Consider the following 21,897-nt stretch of genomic DNA (forward strand, 5'->3'; position numbering starts at 1 on the left):
GACTTCAAAAACTGTAAGTACCTAAAGAATAAAATAACTTAATAAAGATTTAATTTAACACATCTCTTGTGTAAATCTTTTTTAAGTTTTGCATTTAATAAAAAACGATTATATATATGTGCTACGTAATGATAGGTTTGAAGACGGTGCCAAGCCAAATGTAATGGCAGGTACCTACACCGGTCACGCGTGACTTTGAGCGGGGATAGCTCCGTCTAGACTCTAGAACCAAACAACCCAAGCGGACAGGCACCGACTTAAATAGGGTTTAAGTTTTTAATTTTTTTTTCACATTAATTTCTTATTCAAATAAAATTTAATATATTATTTATATCTAGGGACCCTTTACAAGAATTCTTCCTAACGCGTAACTTTGTTATTTCTAGCCCGGCTACTGATCATTAGTATTGCTAATATAACATAACATCCAAATACTCATTTTTTTTCTTCCATTTTAAATTATCAAAACTCTCCCGCTCATTGAAACACCACAAGATTTTTTAGCATGCAGCTCGTGTGTGTGTGTGTGTGTGTGTGTTTTTTTTTCTCTGTGTGCTCAAAAAAAACACGAAAAGTTTGCTTGAGTCAGAACGAATGATTAGCGACGCCATTTCCTGTTTATTGAAATGGCCTTAGATAATTTATACGGCTAGAATCTATATAGACTATATAGACTGTGACAGCTGTGAACATGTCAAAAATAGCGGTGAACTGTTAGCCTCTATTTTCAGCAACGCACGCTCACTAAAAGTAATGTTGTTACCTGGCCTATTGTCATGTGTTGCATTCCAGCAAGAGGCTGTAACTAAACGAATAATTTATCTAAGGAATTTTCTTATAAAGCATTAATGAAACAATGTATATTGGCTGGATAGCTCTTACGGTCATGTTAAAGAGTTTGCTTATCAAGATATGATGAGTATATGAATTGCTTTGTTGGTTGGTGCTCAAAATAATGCTTTTAATATATATTGTATACTACAAAATGCCTCTATCCCTCAATATCTACTTAATCACGCGGGAAGGTGATTTTATCTTCTTTCAATGTTGACATCGCAATTCTCTTCAGGGCTGGCTTCGACACGGCTCCGCTGGGCGGGAACTCCTGGAGTACAATGTTATATAACCACACCACTATTTACATATTTACAGTCGGGAAGTCTTAAGATTGCGCATGCCGGACATTTTCGAAATGAAAACTTATTTAGCCGCGTTGGAAACTTTTTGGTAGGGGAAAAGCTTATGGGTTCGCGTCACCGACATGCTCATGAGTGGATGAAATAAATAATTAAAAATATAAATATATACTTAGTTAGACACTTTCTAGATGGAAGAAATCTCGTGAGCTCGCGTCACCGAAATGCTTATAGCAGTATATCAGTTTCTATACAGCTGACGTATTGTGCTACATTAGTGCTGTGTACCTATCTTATATGTTAAATTTAATGGATTTAGTGTAAAGTTCAATATGTATATACTGTGCATTATTGAAATTATTTTAATATATTATTACTGAAAATAGGTTTTAAAAATAAACTGAAATTAATTATTTTATTGTTTTTAAACATTACGAAACTTCAAAGTTTAATATTAAAAGTTCTAAGTTTTCACATCTACCGGCGGCAGCTCTGGAACTGCCAATTTTTTTATTCAGGTATGTGTAGAACTAAAATAATTTATTTTAAGTCGTTTGAGAATCTATCTCCTGAAAAAAAATATATCACAGTATATATTTGGCACAGATATCTTTTTTGCTAAGCTATTGTTTGTAGGCATAATAAGTATGTCTAGAAAAATCTGATTTTGAACAGAAACTAACTAGAAATGGACTAAATTGAATAAAATGAACATAAGTTAAAAGAAACTGTAAAGGGAAAGATTTAAAAAAAAGACTATCGTATCAAAGGTTTCTCAAATATTCAGTAATAGAAATAGAACATGAACAAGCACGGCACGCGCATTCTTAAACAAAATAACAATGTTAATAACTTAAGGCGTTATTTTGCGGAGACCCATTGCTATTAAAAATGTTCTTCATTGTTAATTTCACTAAGTTACACAAAATCACTTTGATACTCTACACGAGACATCTTCAGGAATTGCTGGCTTGTTTGTTTCAACTGGTCTGTTTATATAAAAAAAAGCCCGCTGAGTTTCTTGCACCCATTCTTCTCAGGTCTGAGGCAGTCTCTTTCGAATGGGTGGTAGTTTTTGACGTTCAATAAGTGATTTTGAATCCTATTTTGAATAAAATTATTTGAATTTGAATTGTGACGAGATGCCTCATGTACCTAGAGATAAAAGACGTGAGTCGTGAAACTTAGCGGATTTAAAATAAGGGACATATGCATCCATTACCATGCCGCTCAGGATTCTTGATAAACCCAAAAATTCTGAGCAGCACTACAATTGCGCTCGTCCAAAGACAAGATGTCTCATTTGCCCAGTACTTTCACTAGCTACGGCGTCTTACAGACCGAAACACAGTAATGCTTATACATTACTGCTTCACGGCAGAAATAGGCGCCGTTATGGTACCCATAATCTAGCCGGCATGCAGTGCAAAGGGGACTCCCACTGGTAAATGTTAAGACTGAAGATCATTTTTAATAACATTTTAAATATCATTTATACCATAATCAATAACTTAAGGTACCGACACCTCCTTATATAATATTATGAACTTAATTTTGAATCATATCTTACAATCACAACAGTTCTTACAATCACATAAACCATCACCTTAAATAAAATATGTATGTATTTACATTATTGGGTATTAATTGTTACAGAGACAGAGACCTTACCTTTGCTGTGTGTAGAGTAACATTAAGTAAAGTGGGATGACTTTCAATTACGAAGAACTCTACTTCTTGCGGTAAATAACCCTCTGCATTGACCTGAAACATAAATATGATTTTATTATTATCAATTACAGGATAAGGTCTGAAAAAACTCCGTCATATTTTTTTAAGTAATTTGTGATTAACATTTTTAAGCATAAGCATATTCATCATTTCAGCCGGAAGACGTTCACTGGTAGACAAAAGCCTACCCAAAGATCTCCTCGACGATTGGTCCTGCGCTGCCCTAATCCAACGTATTCCGGCGATCTTGACCAGATCGTCGGTCTATCTCTCTATCCTACCAACACTGCGTCATCCGGTACGTGGTTGACATTCGAGGACTTTACTGCCGTAACGGCCATCTGTCGGTCGAGCTATGTGCCCTGCCCACTGCCACTTCAGCTTGGCAATCATCTGGGCTATGTTGTTGACTTTGCTTCTCCTACGGATCTCCTCATTTCTTATTTGAGCATAGCCCTCTCCATTGTCCTCTGAGTGACTATGAGCTTCCTCATAAGGCTCATAGCTTGCGACCAGTAAAGTCTGCGTTCCGTATGTCATCACTGGCACACACATGGTACACACACAGGTTAAAACCCTTCGTCTTCAGACACTGTGGTATATGGGATGAGAACATTTTACGAAGCTTCACGAACACTTCCCATCCGAGTTGGATTCGATGAGTGACCTTTCTCGTGAAATCGGACCTGACTAACTGGATTTTATTTTGTCCAAGGAAGACGTGTAGATACTGCACATTGTAAATAAAGTTTCAGTATAGGTATTTCATAACGCCTGTAATGTAAGCTATGCTGTTGAAATCTAGATATTCATATATATTTTTTATTGGTAGATTAGTAGTTATTGCCCTAGAGCAGGTAAAATAGTGTTGATATAAAATTTTCATGATCATTATATCTCAAAAATAGCTAAAGCTAATGGAGCAATCAACGGAAGTTGAAGCTTAAAGGGAACGCATGAAATAGGCTTAACATTAAATTATTTGCGTCGACACTTTGGCTCCTTCTCATGTCCAAGTTACGTCAGTTGGTGCTGGGGCTGCTGCTTCGACTGCCGAGGACAGTAAGCGTCGCAAATATTTCGGTCTTAGTGATCTTACATCTTCGTGCTGTTTCGTATCGAGACACTTGGCTCGTGGGCTCTAGAGGCATGGAGAATGTACAAAGTATATCTACGCGCCTCAATAGCGTTACTGGCAACCCAAGCGCTGGAAGCTATTTCGGTCAACCGATCAGCCTAGCTATCCAACGTGGAAATGTTGCCAGTATTCTTGGTACACTTTTTTGTACTTTAATGTAATCATAGTATTGTAAATATAGTTATAAGATTTGTTTTATTTGAGTAAAAAAATTATGCATAATCAATAAAATTATAATATGTTAAAAACTTCAGGTAGGTATTACATAAAAATATTTAACATTGCATAAAATAAATCTACTTACCTCCAGCTTGTATGTTCCTGGCAGCAGAATTCTCCAGAACTCTCCATACTTGGTCGTATGATAGGTGACCTCGCGACCCTTGATCCTGATAGAAGCTCGCTCAATGGGACTGCCATTGTCGTCCATTACGAATCCGTGGGCGCCGCGGTGAGCTTCAGCCAGGTACTTTACGAGAGACTGAAAAGAGGTTTAATATTCTATATTCTATTATTAAAAAGTGCGTTCGTCCTCCTTATGTACGTACGCACGCAAGAAGTTATACTAGTATATTATTCCTCGTCCTATTTGCGTTTGTTGAAACAACAATATTAAACAATTAAAATTATTAACCAAAATTTATGAACGATGCAGGACTCGAACCCGCGCGTTGTAGTTCCGTCCGAACGCTCAAACTATCTGGGCCAACAATTCGAGTGACGCATGGATCGTTAAACTTGGTATGTCTTGGTCAACTCTGAGGTTGTGGCTCCATCTACAGGATCTACTTATCATCACCATCAGCCGGAAGACATCCACTGCTGGACAAAGGCCTCCCCCAAAGATTTCCACGACGTTCGGTCCTGCGCTGGCTGCCCTCATCCAACGTATTACGGCGATCTTGACTAGATCGTCGGTCCACCTGGGGGGGGGGGGGGGCTACCAACACTGCGTCCTCCGGTACGTGGTCTCCATTCGAGGACTTGACTGCCCCAACGGCCATCTGTCCTTCGAACCATGTGCCCTGCTCACTGCCACTTCAGTTTCGCAATCATTTGGGCTATGTCTTTCATGTGATCTCCTCATTTCTGATTCGATCTCGCAGGGAAACTCCGAGCAAAGCCATCTCCATTGCCCTCTGAGCAATGCTATTACTAGACTACGCGGCTTCGAGTCCCGCATCGTTCATAAATTTTGGTTCCAATTGTTATCTGTACAACATTAACCTTAGATTAAGGAATGGTTTCCGCTGTGCTCCAACTAGACAACTACCGCAGGTGGCAATACTACGCCCAAGTGATCGTACTCGAACCAGTCTCGAATAATGTGTGACGTTGACGTGCCACATGTTTTGCAAATAATTGCACACACTTAGCTAATAATTAAAACTACAATGCCGGGTTGCGAAGTAAAACTTTGTAAAAAGAATACCTACTATAAGAAATAAGAAAGGCTCTGGGATCACATATCATCAGTAAGTATTTTGTATTTTATTAATGTCAATGTAAAACAACACGAAGCGTATTTTACTTATTTTAAAATATGCCATTGAGTGTTAGGATGCCACGCACACAAGCATTTAATAGTTGCCGTAATAAAAAAGCTATTGTTCTTAGGTAGTGCGGAATCTAGTTGGAGCGCAGCGGAGATCAATCCCTAATCTAAGATATTAACTCTGTTCCATATGTTGTAAGTTGAAAGCACTTTTATCTAGTTGAGCTGAAGTCAAGCACCTACAGATTGCATCCATCTTAGATAAAATATACTATCTTATCTCTGGCAACAAAAACAAAGGCATCATCATAATATTCACAAGTTTCACTGAGTAACAAGCGAGGAGAGAAATAATATTTTTGAAAATGTCTTTAATTTTTCTTTTATTTAATATTATCAATATCGTGACTTTGTGGGAAGTTTGTGATGCAAAAGTGGCCGTAGCGCACCTTAATGCGCAAAATATCAGCGGAACTATTTACTTTACTGAGATCGAGAATGGTGTAAATGTGACAGGATTCGTAACTGGTTTGGATCCAGGGCTATATGGGTTTCACATCCATGAATTGGGAGACACTAGCACTTGTTTAGCAACAGGAGCACATTTTAATCCAGATGGTACAACTCATGGTGGTAGAGATAATAAAGTACGTCATGTTGGAGACCTCGGTAATGTGCTTTTCGAAAATATTGAAGACAAGTCATTGGCCACTGTCAATTTCATAGATAATGTCATCACATTACATGGTCGTAATAGTGTTCTAGGACGTGCACTGGTTCTTCACGGACAAGAAGATGATTTGGGTCTTGGAGGACACGAGACTTCGTTGACAACTGGTAACGCGGGCGATCGTCTTGCTTGTGGAGTCATTGGAATATTTTCACCATCCGAACCGTGGAATTCTATAAATTTATCGTGCACAAATTCGCCACTTATTAATCTAATAATGAGTGCTGTTATTGCATTGTTTTGTATTAAATATGTTTAAATGTTTTTGAGTACGCACTTGTCTATTGTCTTGCCAGTATTTTGCTAATTCACGGGCTGGAGGGTACTTGCAGCAAGAGATTTCCAACGTTATTTCCATACAACCATGCCATAAGTAATTGTAATCTTGCATGCCACCTGAAATTAAAAAAAAGTATACCTAATTTCACTGTACTTTTATTTCTAACTCTAATAATTGTATTCTTAAAATATGATGCAATGGGTAAACTTAGTATATTTTTCCAAATTACAGTGATGATAGAAGATACATTGTGAGAGGTGATCACTTAAAAAGACCCCGTATGCTCGTTTGTGTTGGGCTTCCATAAAAAAATACATTTCTCTTAGAATTGACATATTACTGTTATGCGAACAGATCCACTTTAGTTAGTTTATAGCTCAAGATAATTATTTTAAAACGTATACACTTTCCTAATGTTATTTTCTTAATATACTTATAATTGGTCCACTATTATAATAATAGCTAAGCTGAAAACAAATTCACTATGTATTCGGTATTCACTCAGTTTTTTACGGAAGAGGAGTACAATTGAGCATACATAGGTGTCACCTGATGGTAAGCGATCACCGCCGTACTGTTTTGACACACCAGAGGAATCACAAGAGCGTTCCCGATCTTATAAAGCATCGGATAAACGTATAAAAGGCATTTATTTTCTCGAAATTGATTCCTTTAGAATTATTTTTGATGTCATTTCTAATAATTACTAGATACTACTACCGCTTCGGAAACAAATAGCACTCTGAGAGAAAAGAAGCGGCGCAAGAAACTCTCCCAGCATTTTTTTTTGCGCTCTTTTAACGTTAACATATGAATTCAAAAAACCGAAAATATATTACCGAAGTAAGTATGTGGCGGGCGAGGATCGAACCGGTTGCTCCGTGGTGGAAGTCTACGGTTCACATATCGCGACACCGACGTGTTTATAATATGGATTTAGCCTTTCCCGTTCTATCAAGTAAGTAAAGTACGTATTAATAATACGTGCTTAATGCCCGTTATTTCATAGACTTATTTCGTCATTAAAACAATAACTGTGTTATTAATAACCGCGATGTAAAGTTATTCCAAATTTAAAACTTTTTGTTTTTATCTTACCTCTGTCACTACAGAATTACATGTCAGGGAGAAGTTTTTTAAACTTGGAATAATTTTCCATTGCATATTATTTATAAATAAGACAGTAAATGTATTAAATATCGTTATGAATCATTTGAAAAACATACCAGTAAGAGGATACCACGCAGCACCATTTGTAATTCCCTTTTCGAACCTTGGCGAACCAGACTGGCAGGAAACACCCTTCGACATCTTAGCGTGATTGTTGGAGTAGACCATGGCTAAATGACGGAAAACATCGTCGTCCGGAGATACCGACGGCGAATGCGCGTAGCTTTGGAACACTGCATTTAAGGGATATGTTGAAGAAAAAAGGAATCGTTAATAATGCAAACAGTTTATCAATCTAAAAATGACAGAGAATAGAAATTATAAAATATTTACAACGGTTCCAATTAACGGTGGGAAAAGTAGGGCACTATAAGAAAGTACCTACTCAAGATACTTAGGTACCTAATTATAGGCAAATCTTTACTTGAATTGAAACATATTTTATGCTAAATGATATTACTGAAAGTGCTACTTTTAAGAATGTTTAAGAATGGCAAAATCAAATGAAATGAAATGATTTATTTGTATGAATCGTGGTAACATAGTTCTTAACAATTGATAGGTGTACAGCACAGTTCGCCAATACATCAGCATACAAATATTTGATTGTAAATATTGGAATTTTTCTATTTATTGAGTTGTGAAAGTTTTCACCTCCGCCATATTCGTAAAGTTAATCTACTGTTTATTTTTTCATGAAATATTCATATTCAGATGATGTCAATTCATGGCGCTACTTCTACATACATCACCTGAGCACAATATCGAAGATCTGCATATTCCTATGAGGCAGCATGGAAAACAGAAAGCTAGAAGTCCATTACAATAAAGTGGCTTTAGATAACTCCTAGGTTGAATTTTATTCGCTACTCATGTATATTCGCTTTACTCATCAATCATGTAAATATCAATTTTACATCATATACCAAAAACCCCGCGCATTTTAAGGAATGCCCTGCCATACTTAGTGATTATTGAAGAGTCTGTTTAGACCTGACGTTACATAAAATGGTGGCGTATCCCTTCGTCGACGCGCGGCATTATACACAGCTATTTTTCGGTGGATGGCTTTGTTAGACAGATGAGTAGTATCGATGCTTTTTATGACATCAAACAGTAGGGTGCAAGAACGTTTTTATGTGCAATTGTTTCGTTTTGAAAGCGCCGTAGCTAGCACAATGCACTCAGAATTTTGCATTTTCAATAATTCTGAGCGGATTATGAATGCTTATCACTTGGGTGGCATACTAATTATTATAATAAAAACTTCAAGATTTGTCAACCGTTTCAGTTCCTTTATTTAGTCACAGATACTTGCTCCACCGCAGACCATCTTATTGGCAATAAGATTGAACGATAAAATCGACTGATGTGTGAAATTTGTTTCATAGAATGACGCGTGTGTTTACGCAAGTGAAAGATATTATATTTTTCTACTAAATATTATAACTGATATTATGTATATTCAGGTTGATATATTATCATTCACAATATGTTCACAACATAACAATTGTATTTTACATTTATGATTTATGACACTTTAAATTTTTTTTTGAAACATGGCAGCAATGATTCGGTCAACTTTTTTCATTCATCATTAAATTCCTGTATCCCCTAGCTGGGGCAGAGGGCATTCACAGTGCATCCACATCGCGATCGGTCCTGAGCATCTCTCTTAATTTCACTCCAGGTCTTTCCGATGTCCTTCGCTTCGTCAATGACAGTCCGCCGCCAGGTTTGCTTTGGACGGCCACGTTTGCGTTTTCCTTGAGGGTTCCAATCTAGGGCTTGCCTCGGTATATGGTTGGGATCCCTCCGGAGTGTGTGGCCTATCCAGGTCCATTTGCGGCGTTTTATTTGTTGGTCGATAGGGACTTCATGACAGCGTTGCCAAAGATGATCATTGGAAATTTTATCGGGCCAGTGAATACCGAGGATATTTTGAAGGCATCGGTTAGCGAAAACCTGAAGTTGATGAGAGATGGGCTTGGTGACCTTCCACGTCTCACACCGATACCCATACTTTTTTGCGTCAGTCTTATTAAGTAGTTTATAGGGCCCGACAGACGACCACGACCCGTACCAATGCGGAGTCCAGTCAACTACCGCGTGGCAATTATTGGAGTCGGATTTCAGAATAACCCAAAGCATTGTCACATTGCCCCCTGCCGCGCCTTTAACGACCGTTCCCAATATTCAGTCTATTTCTTACATGAGATAAAAATTGTAACTATCGTTGACTATCATTCGTTAACTATTGTTTCTATCCCAATAAACTTATAGAAGGTAACTCACCATATCCGTACACATTGTCGGTCAATGGGACGACTTATAGCTTACCAGCGATAGAAGTTTGTATGGAAATTTAAATCTCGCGTCCCAATATAAGGCTATAAGAATGACTCTCGAGTATAATGGGATAGCTTCCGATTATTGACAGCTTATCACTGACAGTAGAAGATAGTAATTTATCTCTATCTGTAGATAGTATATTGGGAACGGCCGTAAGTAACTTGAGCATGACACGTTAGTCAGGTCCGCTGGTATATATGGTATATAATATAATGATACTTACTAGAACTTGGGGTGTTATCGAACGGGTAGGACGCAACAAGCGCGCCTCCGTGCAGCGACCCGGACAGAACAAATTGTATTTTACTGATCCATTCCTTCACAGCCTCCGTTTCAGGCTGGGCCTGCTTCGTGTTGGCTTTGAAGAAGTCGGGGAAATTCCGGTTGAGGTCATAGCGGCGAGCGTTGTGCCTGAGACGATTAATTATTAACATCCACATATCTAGCCAGAAGATATAACTGATGCAATATCCTAATTTTGCGCTCTTTTTAACAAAATATAGAATATTGTACTCTCATTGTTAGTGCTATAAAATAATCATAATTTAGTCCCAGGCTTTCCGATCGCTTAGATATTCAGCTGTGGGGTAGCAGGATTGTAAGCAAAGACAGCAGAATGAAAAAATCAAGTTCGCCTTTTATCAGCTAAGTTTTATGTAAGGAAAGACCAAGAAAAGACTAAGTACGCTCTATAGATTTTAGCCTAAGAGTCAAGGGAATAATAAATCTTAAAAGACCTAATTGACATCTATCCAGTAGTTTTACCGTGATGTGCAAACAAGTGAAAACCTCTATAATTTTATTCATATATTTAATACAAGCGGTTCCCGCTCGCTCCGCTGGGAGAATTTAAAATGGAAGGAATGTTGTAATTCGAAAAATAAGTAAATCATAAACCATCTAGGATAATTTTCGCATCGAATGGTGGTAGTTTCATGTTGATACGATCAGTGGTTTAGGCGTGAAAGAGCCTCAAACAAAGACCATTTTCATTATATTATAGAAGATTATATTAAAATTATGCAACAATATTTATAATAGTTACCAATACCATTTACTTTTCGCTCTACTTGCTTGGATAAATAGTGTTATTGTAATATGTGTTCTGTGGGGTGACAGTTTATAATTTCACTCTGGCATTGTTATCGTATAGAATAACATATGTTATGATGTCTGACGTAAATAATGGTTAATTTTATAACTATGTAATGGAAAGATGATTCAAAAATTACGTAAGCGTAATTGAGAAGATATAGACAATAATATATTCTACTGGAGAAATATAAATTGTAATAACTACAAAATCTTTACTTTAACATCACTATACATTCTCGAAATAGCAACTTTCATTTATTTACACAAAAAAAGTGTGTGTGTACTTATGTATGCACGCAAGAAGTTATACTTCTTTGGCCTAACGAAGCAAAAACCATTTAAATGATTTATTCCTCGTGCTATTCTACGTTTTTAGAAAGAACAATTTTGTAAAGATTTTGCAAAGATGGCTTTGACAATTAATTATTATATAATGAATACGGCTGTATGAGCTTGAACCCTTTGCCTGTCCTAATAACGGACGAAGAAACCAAAAAAAAAAATAACGAATGACGCAAACGTCAGAAAATTTTAGGAACCAACTTCACCCTGTTACTTTTGTGATGCGCGCGCATCTTAAAATTTCACTCTCATCATTTTTTCATAACGTGCCTAATGAAGTATAACTTCAAAAATAGTTACAAACATTTTGCGATGGCTATAGAGAAGGTATGTAGGTAGGTGAACAGAATATTGAAAATTGAATGTATATTTTACCTGCCATGGACAGTGCTACATTGTCCTTCATTAGAAATGGAGAAGCCGTCAGGGTTCATGGACGGCATCAGATGTATCCGGGTGTTGTCCAGCAGCCACTTGATATAGGCATCACTTTCGTACGATGTAACCAAATACTGAAATAATAATTGAAGCTTTTTAAGTGTACCTATCGCATGTATCTTAATATTTTTTTACTGTTCTGAACAGTAAGTAACACATTTAAATTAAATACTTTTTAAAGGATTAAAACGCGTTATTCCTTTAAATTGTGCGTGTGGTGTCGCACCAGAATAGCACCACCCCATCTCCTCCCGTGGGTGTCGTATGAGGAGGCCACTAAGGGATACAAGCAACGGAGGATGGGCAGCAGCATCCTTTGTTAAGAGCCCACCACTTACTGCGATCGCCAACCCGCCTGCCAAGCGTGGCGATTAAGGCAAAAAAACCCTCCAAAAATATAATAGACACAATAAGGCCCCGGCCCCCAGTCCCCGGCGGCCCCGCTCGTGGTGGCCACGGTAGCAGCCACATAAGCGACGGGGCAGGGGGTGCTAAGAATCTCCGGGTACGGCAGCGCTACCACAAACGAAGACCATTGGCCCTGGCAACATACAATGTCTAGACACTGCGGACCGACGAGAAGTTGGAGGAAGCTGTGAGCAGACTACGATGGGATGTCGTGGGGTTATCTGAGGTCCGAAGACAGGGTGATGACTCGATAATAAATTAAATTCCAGACACATGCTCTACTTTCGGGAGGGTGACCAACTGTCCCAGGGTAGTGTCGGGTTCCTCGTTCACAAGTCTCTCGTCAACAACGCAACTGAGGTGGGGAGCGAATCGTAGTCATAGGGGGTAGCGTACTTAATACTCGGAATTACTAAACGACATTCGTTGAAGGTCATTTAAGTTTACGCACCGACTTCGACACACTCAGACGAGGTGGAGGCCATGTATGAGGACATCTCAACAGCCATTCACACTCCGAAGACTCAGATCTGGAAGCCTATCCGACTGCAGCGGGTAGTCAGACAAGGCGATGTCGTATCGCCCAAGCTTTTCACCGCTGCGTTGGAAGATGTCATGTCTGACATCAACATCAACGGCGAATACATCACTCACCTTCGATTCGCAGACGATATCGTAATCATGGCAGAGACCATGGAAGCTTCCCAAGGAGTAGGGCTCAAAATGAATATGAACAAAACGAAGATCATGTCAAATGTCCATTTCGCACCTACTCCCATAACAATTGGGAACTGTACTCTCGAAATTGTTGACGAGTACGTCTACCTCGGACAAACAATCCAGTTAGACAGGTCCAATTTCGAGGAGGTCACTCGTCGAATCCAACTCGGATGGGCAGGGTTCGGGAAGCTCCGTAAAATCTTCTAAAAATACCGCAGTGTCTGAAGACGAAGGTTTTCAACCAGTGTGTGTTGCCAGTGATGACTTACGGTACACAGACGTGTTCGCTAACTATGGGCCTTATGAGAAAGCTCATGGTCGCTCAAAGGCCAATGGAGAGGGCTATGCTTGGAGTTTTCCTGTGAGATCGAATCAGAAATGAGGAGATCCGTAGGAGAACCAAAGTAACCGACATAGTCCAAACGATTGCGAAACTGAAGTGGCAGTGGGCAGGGCACATAGTTCGACGGACAGATGGCCGTTGGGGCAGTAAAGTCCTCGAATGGCGACCACGTACCGGAAGACGCAGTGTTGGCAGGCCCCCCACAAGATGGACCGACGATCTGGTCAAGATCGCCGGAATACGTTGGATGAGGGCAGCGCAGGACCGATCGTCGTGGAAATTTTTGGGGGAGGCCTCTGTCCAGCAGTGGACGTTTTCCGGCTGATGATTCCTTTAAATATTAATTGTAACTGTATTTGTAAATTAGATTTTTTTCTTAAAAGTTAAGTTTTTATTGTTATTTTACTTAACCCGATGCTTCGTGACATTTGCAAAACACGGTTTTGCAAAATTTAAGTTTGCCGTTTTACAAAAACCTAATGTAGACAAAACAGTTATAATGAACACGCGTTTTAATCCTTTAAAGAGTGTTTTATTTGAAAGTAATAAACAATAAATACATGGCGCAAATTTTTAACAAAATTCAAATTTTTTTAATAAGAAAATTAAAGAGACGAGCAACAAACAGGTTCTGACCTGATGTATGATTGATGAAACCCAACATTCTGGGAGGCATCACAATTGCGCTTTTCACTGTGAGGCTGAGATCAATAGAGCGTACTTAGCCTTAGCTTTTACTTAAAACTTAGCTGAGTGTAAGCTTAGTATAATCTTTATTTTTGTTTTATTTTCATTTGGCAGCTGAAATTATGCTAAGCTTACAAGCTTACTAAGTGCAAAAATCAAGATCGCGTTTTATCACACTCATCAAAGTTTTTACGTGAGCAGTACATAAGGAGTTAAGTAATTCTCATTTGCCCAATAATTTCACTAGCTATGGCACTCTTATAATGAAACATAACAATGCTTGCACATTACCTATTGCTTCACAGACAAAATAGGTGCCGCTGTGCCATCCCAATGGCATCAAAGGAGCCTCTCATTGGTACCTAACGTGATAAAAATTATGTGGAAAGATTCCGTTACGTAGATAGCTACAGGTCAAAGAAATAATAATTAAAATGATAGTAAAACGAATTAGAACGTCTGTGATTATGACTGAGAATATTAATTAAAATCTGTGATGTGGTTCAATCGCGAATCGTCACTGAATCTCAAATGATTAATTTTTAGTCTATTTTGTCTTTCATTTGGTTACTTTCACTCAACCAGTAAACCGATAAAACTATGTTCAATATTGGTATTGCGCATCATTCACTGCCACTGCAATGAACGAAATATAAAGTGCACCGAGGCCGAGATTCTAGCGAAAACAAGACGAGATCAGGTTGGGTTATCATTTAGTAATTTGAAAAGTCCTGGCAAATAGCCTCACATTTCGATAATTTTTTTATAGTTGATCTTATAAACGGTTATAACTGTTAATCGTTAAAGTATAACGTTATAAGTATATTACCTAATCAAGAAAATGATATAAATAACATTTTAGGTATTGTGGTTCTCTAGTACTTTTGCCTTCCGAGTGACGATATGAACTCGAAAACTGAAAACCCATTGATACGTGGCGCGCTAAGGGTTGAACCGGAGGCACCGTGGTAAGAGTCAACGTAGGTAGAACACACATTGCATCACCCATGCTTATGATTAAATAATTACAAGTTAAACTATTTCCTTTAGATTTAAATGTGTCGTGGTCAACTAACCTGTATTAGATGTAAGAGCAACTCTCTGCCAACAACTTCGTTGCCGTGTATATTGGCGACGTACTTAACATCAGGTTTGCCAATCATGTGTTCGTAAGGTGACGCCGAAACTACCATCACCCACAAGTCTCGGCCTGTACATAAATTAAATTAAACTTTAGGCTACTGTCATTAATATAAATGTACTGTGTACCTTTCGTTTTTGCGCTGTAGAAGAGAGTTCTTAGTGACATAATATTGTAAAATTTAAAGCAAGTAATAACAGGCTGATCTTTAGTGCATCTACGAAAATTTTATATAATGTCGTTCATCCAGTTAATTGCTTCAATTGCTTGTTATTAATTCTTACCTACTCCTAATGAAGTAGCTTACCCTGTACAGATTTTCCAATGGAATAAAGTGCCGTGAGAGATGGATATCTAGCGGACACAGCACGCAGGTATCTCGTCAGCTGATCATGGTCGTGGTACGAGAAGTCCAGCTCCAGTCCGCCCTCCCGAGACTCAAACACGCTGGAGTTTGAAGGCTCTTCACCTAAAATAATAAAATAAAATAAAAACTTTTATTACAGAGAACTAGATTTAGATACACTTATACACAAGTCGGAAAACGTAAGGAAATCTATACCTTAAGTCTCAAATTCTAAGGTCGAGTATGACATAACTTGCTGTTATATAAACAAATAGTTTACTTGTTTTTTTCTATCGAAATCATTCGAGAATGATTATTCTTGGTGTATATAGAGGAGTACTTGAATCATTCAGTGACTGATGGTCCTGAAGAAATTTCAGTGAGATCACAAGCGCTACAATTGCGAGTGTGTTATTTACCGGTTAAGGCGACACTAAATGCCAGCGACCTTGAGCGATATGAGTTCACGGCTGCCGGCCCGCCATCTATGTAACAAAGCCAATATTTTCAAAATTCTTGGGTGGAAAACAGTTTATATGCTTACAATCCTCGTTATTCACTACTAATATGAATAAATGAACCTATACAATAAAGTACAAGCTATAAGAATAACTTTTCTGAGAGAAGTAAAAGCCATGCCAAAAAACATGTTTAACTTCAAAGAAAAGTGGTAGTTCAAAAGGGCTCGGCAGTGTTATCTATAACCAACAGCAAGCATTAGCAACCTACAAATAAGACTTAAGGATAAGTGTAACAGGATTAAGTAGTGTTCATAGCTCGAAATGCTATACTTTCACCACAAAACTTGTCTAAAAACACCATGTTTGCGTGTTTTCTGCTTAATTTTCGCCTTAAGTGCATTTTTAAAGAGTATAAATTACGTGTCACGTTGTTTATCCGCAATGGACTCCTAAACTAATGAACGGATTTTATAGGGATTACTTCACGGAGTGCAGCTTAGTCCAACTTGAGAGATAGGATAGTTTTTATTTCGATTTGGAACCCATAACTATTTTTATTTTCAGTATTTGTTTTGTATGGACATATTTTCTATGAGAGAATTTAGTGACGCACGGTTTGACAGTTCCACTGTGAAACAATTTCATTATAACAAGAGGGAGCATTTTTTACGGAATAATTCTTGATGGTTTGAAATATTATTGGCAAATTCCTATAATGCAGTATTTTTTTTTTATTATCTACAGAACAACGTCTGTCGGGTCATCTAGTTTAATATATGGACGCATTGAGTTGAACGTGTTTCATGACTCCTTATATAGTTAAAAAAATGATTTAAGAGCATTTCAAAATATAACCAACATCATTTTTATTAGTTCTTTTAAATTTTAAGGTCATTTAGTATTATTTATTTTATTTAATAGTATTTTGGCGAAGTTATGCACAACGTAATTGTAACACTTATCAGACACGTTACCCTAGTTTGTATGAATAAAAATACGTGCCTGATGTGGTTGTACTTTTTATATAAATACTAGCTGACCCAGCAATCATTGTATTGCCAATTAAAGTACTAAAAAAAACAACAATTAAAATATTTGGGCTATAAAAATAGATGACGTCCAATTCTCAGACCTACCAAATATATCGTACTACAATAATGGTATTCGATTGACATCTTGCAACCCTATATTGCGGATCTGTGGATGGAACAGAATAAATTAAAAATGGTGATTAAAAAACAGGGGTTAATCGTAGACGGATGAAAATTTGAAGTTGGATTTATTTTGTAATGCTGAATCATAAATGATGTTTGAATCACTCAGCCACAAAAACTTTTGAGAAATAATATGTAGAGATTAAAGTTCCACCAACGAATACAAATTACACCTTCGAAACATTGGCATCAAATCAACTTTAAAAAAAAATCATATCAAAATCGATACGTTCTGGAAGTTACAAACAGTACAATATTTTAGTAGTACCTACCTAGTATTCTATCGAATATATGAGTATGCAATAGTGAATAATCGCAATAATACATAATACCTACATATTTGTTTACTTACGGGTTTTTCCTGTATATAAAATTACAAGAAATGATTTAAGGATCCAATAAAATGAATCATTTGTAATGTGGGTGTATTCAAAATCGTTAATTGGTTTTGTGAAGAAATAAACATGCTTAGAATATTATTGGTAACTATTTAAATCAACAAGCTATATGGCTACATACATACATTCAGAGTTATGAATGTTGAAATTGAAATCACACACCACAGCAGAAAACCCCGCTTTTAAGTCGGAATGAATTGCTTATAATTTATTTATAAGTTATAAGTACAATGGAAAGGATTCTTCTAAATAACAATAACAAAAAGTGAAATAACCCGCTAACGGTGTTATTGTAAATATTTATTTATTTATTTACTTAGACCCGTGTTTTGTTGAACAGTGTCTAATCTAAAATGACGTCTAAAGATTGACGCTAAACAACAGAATGACACGGATTTGTAATAAAACTTTATTAGATTACAAAATTAAAAAATATTTTGTTACTTAAATTATATGTGATAGATTAATTATTATTGTTATAACGATGTATGTCGTTCAAAACACGAAATATTTTACTTTGCTAGATAAAAAATTGTATTTGCCGTTGCTTGTATAAACTAACTAATTGGTATATAAATATCTATGTATAAAGGTCAATGACGTTCTATACATAAGAACGTCATTGTTAAAAGTAATATATTAAAAGGTAGGTACTTGTATTGCATAGGTGAAACTGTGGCTATCTTTTAATTCCATTAATGTCAAGATTAACCTTTTTAACTAAAAATTGTTAATCCATAATTTAGAATGAGGTACGGCCAGAATTTAGGGCGTATAATAACCGTTCTAGCCAACCACAAGAACAGATGGATGATTTTCTTGTTTGACGGGTTTACCGTTAAGCTTGTCCTAGTGACTTTATAATAAATATGTTCCTACTTTGTATCTTATAATAAAGCATAAAAACCTGATCTATACTAATATTAAAAAGAAGTAAAATTAGTGAGGTTGTAACAGGAATCTCTGGATCTACTGATCTGATTTTGAAAATTCCGTTACCAATAGAAAGCCACATTATTTGGGAGTGTCATAGGTTTTATATCAACACGAGAAATGAACAAACTTTTTCGTGATTTGCAAAGTAAGTCAACGATCGAACGAAAATGTTTCATACGAACGCTGCCTTAACGTTGACAGATATATTATGATTATTTTCTATCTTAAATGCATATATATTTTATTGGAATACCAGCTAATATACTTCTCTCCATATCAGACAGACTAAGAAACCGCGTCATCAGAAGTAAAACAAAAGTCATAGATGTCAAATCCAAAATTAGAAGACTCAAATGGAGATGGGCTGGGCACATGGTAAGAGGACATGACAAATGGAGTAAGAAAGTGACAAGATGGTATCCCAGGGAAGGGAAAAGGTAGGTAGGTAAGGTAGACCCCAGAAAAGATGGGAGGACGATATCAGGGAAGTGGCAGGTGTAACTTGGAACAGAGTGGCTCAAGAAAGACACGAATGGAAACGGTTGGAGGAGGCCTTTGCCGATTGGCAAACAGATCCACAAAAAATAAAAAAAAAATCAAATACTAGAATAAGTTATTTTGTTTCTAATGTTTTATGTTTGTTTTAGAGTATTGTTAGTTAAGATCTGAATAAAGGCTATATTATTATTACCAGCTAATATAAACACGTTAAAGATGTGCTAATAACATGAACTTCAAAAAGTAACAAAGTCGCTGTATACTTCAATAAGAAAGCTGTTATAACAAGTAACAATTCGTTTCTTTTATAATAGAAGAGAAGAACAAACGAGTGTCACCTGATGTTAAGTGATCACCGCCGCCTGCACTCTGTGGCTATATAGAAAATCAGAAAAACAGAGGAATCACAGAAGTACTGAAAGTCCTATTTTTGGACCAGGAAAAGAAGTTCATTTTAGAGTTTGGTAGGGTTTAAAGGAAAGCTTCTCGAAAACCATACTGCGGAGAAACGCCGAACTTGAGGATGATGTGCAAGTTTCTGGGGGGTGTTGTGAAGATGGAATTGGGCGGCAGGCATCACGTCAAACAGTTCACACAGGAGATACAATCAGACTACGTCTCTACGTAGCGCTAAGAGTTCACAGCTTACTGTATCCCCGAAGATTGGAAAGCTGCGTTGCAGAGACCTAGCTAGTTGGACCTGCTTCTTGTAGAGAAAGAATGTTGGCCAACTTGAAGAAATATCTCACTCTCACTCTATTTACGACCTCCGGTTATTTTGAAGTCAATTTGGCTTTGCCTTTCAGATGACGCAAAATTGGCAATCGCTCACCATTTCGAGGCCCAGTATTCCGATATTTTGAAATGTTGTTCAAAAGTGGTGATTCGACGAATGGGGTTATTAGTGGTTTACGCGCAACCAAGCTTCCAAGGACAGGGAGAGAACGGAAAAGGAGGTTCAAAAAATTCGTTTGCTAGTATTAACCTAAAGAATTCCTTCGAACACTTCCCGTGATATATAAAGATATATAATATAGATAAGGTGCAGATAGACCCCATAGCTCTACACAACGTCAGATAATTAGACCAAGCGTGACTTGATGGTGGATGATGCTTTCTGATTATTACTATATATAGCTAAGTATATTTACCAACTAAAAACAAATATTTCAAACTGGCATACACATTCAGTTGAAGAACATTTCTCCGAATCAGATGTTAATCAATTGTTGACTTTAACCTACATTCATTATACCTTAGTTATACAGTTTCATTTTATTTTATATAATATTTCAAATAGAGACAATTCATTACCGGTCATTTTAAATTCTGCGTGCGCATCTCACTTAGCTTACTCATATTAGTTTTCAGTTCTTATTTTATAAAGACTAAAGTGAAGGGCGTGTTCAAATAAAAACTAGTATAGCTACATCTCATTGAAAGTCTCAAGGCAAATTGTAAATGTATATGTGCTTCATAATAATATATGTGCTTGTTAGGGTTAGTATAAAACAAAATATAGATGTAACAAGATCTTATAATAATTTCAATTTATCATCATGACATAAAGACTGGAGGCTGATATTTTAAATTTTAAGAATTATTTATAATTAATCAATAACGGAAAACCGCTACAAGTGTAGGTATGTAAGTTTCGTTTCATTTACTACAAAAAGTTTTAATCAAGTCAAATAGGTTATTATGGATGGCCCAACATTTTGGAACGAAGTTCCTTACGGCAGGCTTGGAGGGGATAGGGATTTTGCTGCGCGACCGAACTCAAAAAAATGTGATAGTAAAACCGTAAGAAAAAATCCGTGGAAAAAAGTGCGTGGAATAAAACCGTTAAATGAGACGTGCGCAGGCGCGACAGTCGCATACACAAGCGAGTAGTGTATAATAACTTTCTCGAGACTGATTAATAAGAATTACTTATAATGATGCTATTTTATTTTAAGTAATTTATTATTTCCTAAAATACTGAATTTCCTAAATACTTTCTTGTACTTAAATAAAAACGAATCAGCAAAATTTAAGAGAAAAATCAAGAAAACCTACATAAGATTGAGCACAATTTTTTTTGCAATTTGTGTCGATTCTACATTAGCCGAAGAAATTTCGTTCCTACCTGGTGTCCCACGACACCACATCATTTTTCTGTTAAACAGTTACTCCGGTCAAATTAAATATATTCAATATATTATAATAATTACTAATCTACTCATAGTTTTATAGAAATAAGTAATAGATTATCGGATATAAGAAGAGTTGAAATCCTGTTTTAGGGAAACAATGTGATAAAGTTACCCGCTAGATACGTTGTCTGTGACACCTGTTGAGCAATCGTAACTTCGATGATGGCGATCAACACCAAAACACGAAAGACAGCCTTCCAACCCATCTGAAAACAAAAAAAATGTTACATTTCTCACATAAATTTTGTCTTATAAGTAATTCTTACAATGGTCTAATCAGCATATTTACACAACGAAACTACTTTCAAAATAATCTAATGTAGCTGCAATGGTAAAAACCACGTGAATAAAATGATTAGAATATGGAACGTTGAAATAAATCTGAATTTCTCCATTCTTATTACAAAATCGAAACTTTTTTTATTTAACGGCCTGCTTTAAATAGAACACAAAAAAACAAAGACGCCATTGCAAAGAATTTCGCCTACATTACAAATATTTTCACGTTGCGGAGTTACGAACATGTCATCAAGCGGTAGTCATTTGAAACCCGGGTTTATTAAATCACTTTATGGAATTATTATAATCATCTAGGAATAATGAAAGTATGAAGAGATAAAAGCTTACGACAATTTTATCCAAT

At 36.8% G+C, this 21,897-nt stretch overlaps 2 protein-coding genes across 3 annotated transcripts in view; one reads left to right on the plus strand and one right to left on the minus strand.

Annotated features, from left to right (window-relative positions):
• The window catches only part of LOC126975966 (carboxypeptidase M-like), a 41,244-nt gene that overhangs the window by 5,315 nt on the left and 14,032 nt on the right, over nt 1-21,897 (minus strand). The window contains exons 2-10 of one of the 2 annotated variants that reach the window (XM_050824099.1): nt 21,367-21,460; nt 15,514-15,675; nt 15,142-15,275; nt 11,845-11,981; nt 10,256-10,443; nt 7,737-7,913; nt 6,508-6,626; nt 4,310-4,486; nt 2,808-2,900 (exon numbers count right to left, since the gene is read on the minus strand). In XM_050824099.1, the coding sequence (XP_050680056.1) occupies nt 2,808-2,900; nt 4,310-4,486; nt 6,508-6,626; nt 7,737-7,913; nt 10,256-10,443; nt 11,845-11,981; nt 15,142-15,275; nt 15,514-15,675; nt 21,367-21,460 (1,281 nt within the window). Of the gene's footprint in view, nt 1-2,807; nt 2,901-4,309; nt 4,487-6,507; nt 6,627-7,736; nt 7,929-10,255; nt 10,444-11,844; nt 11,982-15,141; nt 15,276-15,513; nt 15,676-21,366; nt 21,461-21,897 lie in introns of both variants that reach the window. The other variant, XM_050824097.1, reaches the window with a different exon arrangement.
• LOC126975977 (uncharacterized) lies at nt 5,815-6,652 on the plus strand. Its single transcript, XM_050824114.1, has one exon. The coding sequence runs from the start codon at nt 5,866-5,868 to the stop codon at nt 6,487-6,489; it is 624 nt and encodes a 207-aa protein (XP_050680071.1). The 5' UTR covers nt 5,815-5,865; the 3' UTR covers nt 6,490-6,652.

Source organism: Leptidea sinapis, chromosome 38 (genome assembly GCF_905404315.1).
Source record: "Leptidea sinapis chromosome 38, ilLepSina1.1, whole genome shotgun sequence".
Lineage (NCBI taxonomy): Eukaryota > Metazoa > Arthropoda > Insecta > Lepidoptera > Pieridae > Leptidea > Leptidea sinapis.

What these genes read in the sequence shown, in the direction of transcription:
- LOC126975977 (XM_050824114.1), top strand. Translation starts at nt 5,866, where the DNA reads ATGTCTTTAATTTTTCTTTTATTTAATATTATCAATATCGTGACTTTG.